The following is an 8142-nucleotide window of genomic DNA, read 5'->3' as shown; positions in this document are numbered from 1 at the left end:
GCTTCGTATGGTTAAAAAAAATTGTCCCGAAAAGCCCACAACTTTGGACGCTTGGAATTCACTGAATCGGCTTCATACTTCCACCCGAAGCCTTGAAAATTGATTATGAGTGAAAAGTGGGATTTGAATTGCAGAGATTGTCATAGTATTGTACGCGCTCATGGAATGTTGGAGTCGCCGGTAGCTAGGTTAGGTTATTCTTTGTCTTTGGGTTGGTGTTTGGCTGTTTCTTGGACGCGTTTGTGCAGGGAGTTAGATTTTTTCTATATGTAGACATCATCGATTAATTAAGAAGAAGAGAGTTGCCCACTTGCCTGTTTATCTGAAATACCTGACGGAAACTGCGCGAGCTAGAAATTTACATTTAGACGGGAGGGAGCTAAGGATTAGGGAACCCACACATTGCTTAGTTCACATAAAAGGAAGGTCAGACATTGCAGTTCAAATTAGCTCGGTGGTACTCTTGGGGATATTATACAGGCGTCTAGTCTTGGCCCGGGGCTCGTTTCCATCATGGCTCCGTCACCGGAGACGTTGACGGCCCTGAGAATCATCATTCTTAATCAGCCACATGAAAGACTGTACTCCTAACCACACAAGCCCTCCTCCTCCCCCCTTCCCTGGGAAGAATATAAAAGCGTTTGGCACAATGCCGGCACACCCACGGGGGAGCCGGGTCCAAAGGACGAAACCGACGCAACATGTAGATGTAGAGCAGAATTCGCACTAGTAATGCCAAATGGCTCAGGAACCCGCATGTAGCGTCATGAGGCCTGGCAGCCACATCGCACATCCGCATGTACGCCCATCTGTCCGTGCCGTGCGTGCCGGCGTCGATCGATCGTCTGACCGCGGAGCACTTGAAGGCGACGCGGCGCCGGCCGGCCGGACGGTGGCGCGGGCGTGTCAGGCGTCCCGTGGCTTTAATTCTAAGCTTATGCATGCCGCTCCCCCTGATAATGTCTCCGCATTCATCCATTCAATGCCACCTGCCGTCGATAGCTTCTTGGGCATGTTTTGGGAGGCGGCACCAAACACTGAAGGCATCGCATCACCCTAACTTCATTGCTGAATGCTCACTCGTAGTACAGTACCGATGGGCGCATGGCACAGCTTTTCTTTGCTGACGACTCCCCAACAGGGCGGTTCGTCCTTCCCGTCGGCAGCAACGCGACCGCCCACATGACCCATGGCCGTGCTCCTCTATGTATTGCCGGCTTCTGAGACAGTTTTGGGTGGCTCCTCTTCGGTCCTGCGCGTCTCGAAATGTAGAGGAGGCCGTATTGGCCGTATGAAATACGGCGCGGTGTTGCTTCAGATTACGTATACGTCGGTCAGTCGACGTAGACCTGGACCGCGCGTGCAGCGTCCAAATCCTTGTCGTGGTGGTGCCCTGGGTTTTGTGCAACCCAATTGAAGGCAGAAAGCGACGGGTTTTCGCTGCGCCGATCACATCAGCTTTCCGCCCCGTCCAAGCCGCAACGAGCCACCTAGAACGGGAGTGATTTTCCACGGAGCAAAAAGTTGCACTATACGGTGACGGGACCCAAAGTCGAGACCCCAACAAAGTCCCACAAAGTCCTCGCTTGATTAACGCCGGTCGCGTCCACGGGCCAAAACGTTGCCATCTCGCAAATCAACTCATGGTTGAGATGGTTAGATGGACAGTGGTATCTTAACCCATCAGGGTTCAAATCCTGGTGCTTGCATTATTCCTGGATTTATTTCAGGATTTCCGGCGATGCGCTTTCAGTGGGAGAAGACGTTTCCATCGACGACGAGGCGCCTACGGTGACTTCGTAAATCTCAAGTTGATATGCCGGCTCAGTCTCTCGGAGGTGCTCATAGGGGTAGGGTGTGCGTATGTGCGTTTATAGGGATAAGTGTATGTACATGTATATGAGCGCTTGTGTCTGTACTGATGCTAAAAAAAAACGTTGCCATCTCAACGTGCCCCCGGCGCCGAGGAGATACTAAATATGGCACCGCGTAATTCCTATTGTACTTATGTGTACGTGTTATAAGAGCAAGGTGTCCGTCTAAGAAAAAGCAAGTGCCACACTTCTTCACTGGCAATACTACGAACACCAAAAATAATACTAACCATTACATCATGATCTATAGACCACCTGACGATGAGTGAGTACAGACACTTGAGCGAGGTGTCGCCCCTTCCTAGCTGGAGCCGGACAAAGCTTATTGTACCAACATTCCCCTGCACAAAAGACCTCGCTTGGTCCCCGAAGGCACGAGTATTGTACATGCTCTGATTTTATTTTGTTTTGTTGTGCACGGGTGCGTATGTATTGTGTCCCCAATTAACCGGACAACTTTTTTATTATTTTATAAAATGACAGAGCTCATGCGCTTGCCTCGGCGAGCATGCATTTCGAATAACAGTGTCAATTCGTTGCGACGGTCCATCTCATGTTTTGCATCCTTATCTTCGCCGCTATAGCACCCCATCATCGACAAGCGCTACACCTTCTTCATCTTTGTTGTAGACTATTCCATGACTTTGATTGACTCGTGTTTCCTCATGTGTAAACGGTGATATCAAAACTTTGAGCATAATCGTAGGACCATCTAGTATCTATAAGTTGTCTACAAAAATGACTTGGTGTCAGCCGATTTGACCGAATTGTTGGATTAACATCATCTAGCCCAGCCGGTCGGTTCTTCCTGCCGATGACTCCTCACCCAACAAACAACAACAACCACTATCCCACACATGCAAAAATCAATAAAGCTCGAAGGCCTTGTTGAACGCAAGGTGCTTAGAAGAGGTGCATAAAAAAATACTAGCGCTGGTGCTTATTTGTAGAGGTAAACATTTAATTGGGCACCTCTTTTATAGAGGTAAGCACCAATGTTTAAAAATATATTTTACCAAGCACCCCTCTAAGGGCTCCTTTGATTCAAAGGAATTCTATAGGATTTCTGGAGGATTGAAATCCTTAAGAATTTTTCCTATGTTGGTCCTTTGATTCATAGAATTGGATCTCATAGGATTTTTTCCTATGGAATCTTTTGTACTACATTTTATAGGAAATCTAACATCCACTTCAACCTCTTTTTACAATTTCTTTGCTTTTCCTGTGCCATCAAACACTCCATACTAATCCTGTAGGATTCATGTGTGCATGCCACTCCAACCCTATACTTTTTTCTATTCCTACGATTTGAAAATCCTGCGAATCAAAGAGGGCCTCAACACCTTGCAGTGTACAAAGCCCAGGTCAACTTATGCCAAATTGTTACCCGAAAGACTACTCATTTTTGCTGCCGCCCGCTACAGTACTTGGGTTACTACAAATCTTTGACTCCGTGGAGACCTTGGGGCCGGACTGCCAGAAACACACACGAAACAGACCCGAGACCCACCGCACCCCCCGGCGGGATCGATTTCCCCTTCAACCTACCAACCCGACCCAGCCCACCCGCGGCCGGCCGAGCAGACCCATCCCCTCCCCTCCCTCCTCCACCGGCATTGCTTCCCCTCCACCTCCACCCCCACCCACACCGCCACCGCCTCCTCCCTCCCCATAACTATCCCAGCCCACTCGCTGTCACCCGGAGCAGATCGATCCGGGCGGCCGCCTCAGATAGCCGTTCTTCAGTCCAATCCGTATCGCCGCCGCGTTTCTTGGTCGGGCGGCTGGTTGGCGGGGAGGGGGGCAGGCGGGGGATGAAGGGGCTGGGGGGCGGGCCGAAGGTGCTGCTGGTGCACTCCTCGTCCAACAAGCCGTCCGGCGGCGGGTCGGGGTCGCCGTGGATGGGGCGGCGCCGGCTGTGGCTCGTCGTCTTCCTGGCCTGCTTCGCGTGCGTGTCCCTCGCCTCGCTGCTCTCCGCCGCGCGCGACGCGTCCTCGGCCGTCGGCGCCAGGCGGAGGGCCACGGGGTCGGCTTCGGGGGCCAGGCTCGCAGTGTCGGCGGGCGCGCGGAGGGCCGCGGCTGCGAAGGGGGATGAGGCGGCGGGGCCGGGGCTGCCGGCGTACGTGTTCGACGCGCTGGTGCAGTACGCGGCGGTGGGCGGCAACACGTCCGGGAGCATGCCGGCGGCGGACGTGCGCGCCATCGCGGCGGCGCTGAAGCGGCGGGCCCCCTGCAACCTGCTGGTGTTCGGGCTGGGCGGGGAGACGCCGCTGTGGCGCGCGCTCAACCACGGCGGGCGCACCGTGTTCCTGGACGAGAACCAGTGGTACGTGTCCCACCTGGAGGGGCGGCACCCGGGGCTGGAGGCCTACGACGTGGCCTACACCACCACCGTCCGCGAGTTCCCGGACCTCCTCGAGGCCGCCCGCGCCGCCCGCGCCGCCGAGTGCCGCCCCGTCCAGAACCTCCTCTTCTCCGACTGCCGCCTCGCCATCAACGACCTCCCCAACCAGCTCTACGACGTCGCCTGGGACGTCATCCTCGTCGACGGCCCGCGCGGGTAGGCATCCAAGATCCAATTTTCGTTTTTTGGGGATCAGATTTCTCGCTCGAGCGGAGGAAGCAGGGCCCTGACTGAATCTCGTCGGGTTTTGAATGATGGTGGCAGGTACACGGCGTCGTCGCCGGGGCGGATGTCGGCGATATTCACGGCGGGCGTGCTGGCGCGGGCGCGGAAGGAGGAGGGCGCGGCGACGGACGTGCTGGTGCACGACTACGAGCGGGAGGTGGAGCGGGCGTGCTCCAGGGAGTTCCTGTGCGAGGAGAACCGCGTGCCGGCGAGCAGCACGCGGTCGCTCGCCCACTTCGTCATCCGCGGCGGCCGCGCCGTCCGCCGGGACGCCTTCTGCGGCCGCGCCGCCGCCGCCACCGACACCGCCGCGCAGTAGATTAGAGAGAGATTTGTTTTCCTTTTCTCTCTTTTTTTTTACTCCGGTAACTCATCCCTTCTCTCTCTCCTAGTGGTGTCTTTTTTACCGTCGTCTGATAGCCAGTGATGATGTCGGCATGTGGTGAAAAAAGGGCGCCTGTGAAAGCTCGACCAAGCTGTAAAAATCGGTGATGAGAGGAATGAATTGCTGTGCTCACAGCTCACGCCATGGCCTCCGTTGCTCCTTTTCTCAGTTTATATTCTATTATGAATTTATTCCGCGTCGTCGGTTTTTCACGTCGCCTGTGCACAAGACAAGAAGTGAACCGGAATGATTAACACCGGAGGGCACTACTGTATATTTTTGCCCCCAAAATGTGATGGGCAGTGGTGTCTTGGATTGCATTGCATTGATCGCATGGCGGCCCGGTCTAGTCGGCAGCACGGAGATGGGAGTGGCGACCGGTGGCACGGTGCTGCCATTACTGATGCAGCACGGCCGTCGACATGGTCGTGACTCGTGACGGGGAGCCAACTGCTGACGCGGACAGTGTACGCGAGGCGCTGCCGGCCCGTGGGGGCAGGTGTGTCACGCGGGCGGATGGTGATCGGCCGGCAGCCGTGCAGCGGTGGCACGCACGGCGGCAGTGGGCGTATTGGCTGGCTGGCTGGCACCACGGATAGAGAGAGGGATCCTGGGCCTGCATCGCCTGAAATCGCTGTGGTTTTCTGTCTGCTTCGGTCGGGGCTGATGGACGGAGATGCCCAAACGTCTTGTACACAGGGTGTTGTGGTGCACCCGATCTTGGGTTCACATGCTGTGAATCTTCAGAAAATTCCAAGCACACAATCTTTCAGATGATGGTCCCAGTTCACAGCCCGGTCTAGCTTAACCATTGTTTCTCCTGTTGTGTTTAAGGTTTCGATTGGAAATCTGCAGCATTCTAGCTATGTATATCGTGTCTACGTGTTTCGATTGGAAACATATGTGCGCCTTTTCATTAGAAAAAAACACACAAGCATGCATCACCTCAACACGATAAAAACCTGGCCGCCAGAAAATAAAAAAGAGCATTGGACGCCATTGCCCATTCAGGAGAGCAGATGCGCGATGTCACGTCTAGGACGAGTTACGAAATGAAGCGAAGAAAAGGAGAACAGGTTCCCGCCAAACCGAGCGGGGCGTCGGCTTCCGAGTGCGATGTAGCTAACCACTGTCCTCTTCTTCAGTTTGGGAAACCTGAGCTTGCTAGATCGGCCGGACGCATTAAGGCAGATACGTATGATGCGAGCACGGGAGGATCGTTGTATGCTGCTGGTCTCGTCTGCTCCGGCGGTCCAACAACGCACGTCGGATCGGATGCTGTACCGTCGGTGCCATCTCACTGTCAGGCCGCCTGGGGAACGTCCAGGTCACGCGGGAATCGCACGCCATGTAACCTCACCAATATAAAATGTCTCATCGGCGAAGCACGATCGACGAAGGTTTGGCGTTTTCAATTGTGTATCCATGGCACCAACGATGCATGACATGCAACCGCTCAGCAGAAACTTCCTTCTTCTGACTAGCCAGCAAGGTTCGGCAGTCGGCATCCTGAGTTGAATCCCATGTGTATGATATGATATGGTTTGATCGAGCCGCTCATTTGTTTGATCCGTGTGACTTTGGTCGGTTGTGTATGCATCCAAGTATGTTTGGTTCATGCCGTCGTATGCGTTGCCAAGTTTTGCCAACCATGGGCTGGCCAAACCTTTGTTGACAAAAAAATTAGGTAAGATTTGGCAGGGTAAATTTGTCCACTAAGCAACACATACCCTAATCCTTCCACATGTACGTACGTGCAGAGAGTCCTTGATCGGTAGAATATAAATTTCTCCGGGTCTATTCATAGATATTCTGCTATCTTTTCAGTTTTGTCACGTTGGTCCTTACGTGATTTGTATTTTGATCTTTATGATATAAATGAGACACGTATTGCCTGCCAAAAAAAGAACCTATTCGATATAATATTAATTATCCCATTTTAGGGGGATATTAATTATCCAATTTATAATCAACAATAGAAAATTCCTCTTTCAGAAATAATCAAGTCATCGAGAGAGCGGCTAAATGGCTCCCGAGCTCATCTGCTTATGCGCATGAACAGTAAAATCAAAAGAAATACTAGAAAAATTCAAAAAAAAAATCTATTTTTATACATGAAAGATGTTTTAGAGTGTGAGGTCTGTACTAAATTTCAATTAATTTGAACATCTGAGCAGCTCTTAAAAAGAAAAAGGACCCGTGAAAAAGTTCACTATTCGGGAGGCCATCAACTTTTCCAGTGTGATGACGGGAGAATATATAGTATTCGCTATACTCACATGGTTTACTGTTAAAATAAAAGTTAAGTGAAATGTTTCAATTTTTTTAAAAGGTGAATGTTCATTAGACACGTGGCTACAATCCCTAAAATGCCAAATATAAATTGGAAACATACATAGGGAAATAAAAATGACAAAACCAACATTTTTTTATTTTACATGTTTGTGGAATTTAAATTCATTTTTTTAAGATGGGAGGACACCTATGAGTCTTTGGAGCACGTGATGCTTTCCCGTACTGAGGATATCTCCAACACAGACCCTCAAAACGCCCACAATCATTCAGATTGGAAGGTTCGGATGTGATTATCATCCAACGCGGCACCCATTGATTCAAGAACTGATTCAGATGCCTATTTTCTCGTAAAATGGATGCAAATAAGGGGGCGGGGCTTGCAGGAGGCTGGGCCAATGCCACAAACATGTCCGACACCCCGGACCCACCAGAAAAGCCTCTCTCTCGTTCGCGTCCTCTCCCCTGTGAAGCGATTGTCACGCATTTATGCCGGCCAGCGCCGCTCTAGAGCACCAGCGCCGCATTGATGCCGGACAAGAGCGGACATGGCCTCGCACTAGAGCCAACGTTGAAGTGGCGCGCCGGGTGAGAGCGTCGCCCCACGCCGTATCCCTATGTATGCACCTTCCCTTGGCATGCAAACGTCACCCGCCCATCCGCTCGCCGGCATTAAACAATCACGGTTTCCTAGAAACCTACTCTGACGTTCGTCCGCTCGCTGATATTAATATGTGGCACGGTTGGCCTGGCCGATACCCACTATTTATACGTGGACAGGCTCCCAACAAGATCCACACCACACCTTCACTCCTGATCCCCTCTGTGCACCACGTTCAACATGGCCTTGAGCTCGAAAGCATAGTGGGGCAACCTCTCCACCGAACAGAAGCAGGAGTTATCCGACATTGCGGCCGTCTGTCAGGCCCGCCGAGACAACCGAATACAATCTGACCTACTGG

At 52.3% G+C, this 8142-nt stretch overlaps 1 protein-coding gene across 1 annotated transcript; it reads left to right on the top strand.

Annotated features, from left to right (window-relative positions):
• Positions 1–3368: 3368 nt before the first annotated feature.
• On the top strand, positions 3369–5061 carry LOC119331936 (protein IRX15-LIKE-like). The gene is made up of 2 exons (XM_037605113.1): positions 3369–4434; positions 4543–5061. Exons 1-2 carry the CDS (start codon positions 3689–3691, stop codon positions 4820–4822), a joined length of 1026 nt encoding a protein of 341 aa, XP_037461010.1. The 5' UTR covers positions 3369–3688; the 3' UTR covers positions 4823–5061.
• Positions 5062–8142: the final 3081 nt, after the last annotated feature.

The sequence above is a fragment of the Triticum dicoccoides genome, chromosome 7A (genome assembly GCF_002162155.2).
Source record: "Triticum dicoccoides isolate Atlit2015 ecotype Zavitan chromosome 7A, WEW_v2.0, whole genome shotgun sequence".
Taxonomy (NCBI): Eukaryota; Viridiplantae; Streptophyta; class Magnoliopsida; order Poales; family Poaceae; genus Triticum; species Triticum dicoccoides.
The sequence above is the reverse complement of the archived record's forward strand: the minus strand, read 5'-3'. Positions and strand labels throughout refer to the sequence as shown.

Excerpts from the sequence above, each read along its gene's own strand:
- LOC119331936 (XM_037605113.1), top strand. The coding sequence starts at position 3,689 with ATGAAGGGGCTGGGGGGCGGGCCGAAGGTGCTGCTGGTGCACTCCTCG. Across the intron at positions 4,435-4,542 it reads CTCGTCGACGGCCCGCGCGG|GTACACGGCGTCGTCGCCGG; the intron begins GTAGGCATCCAA and ends TGATGGTGGCAG.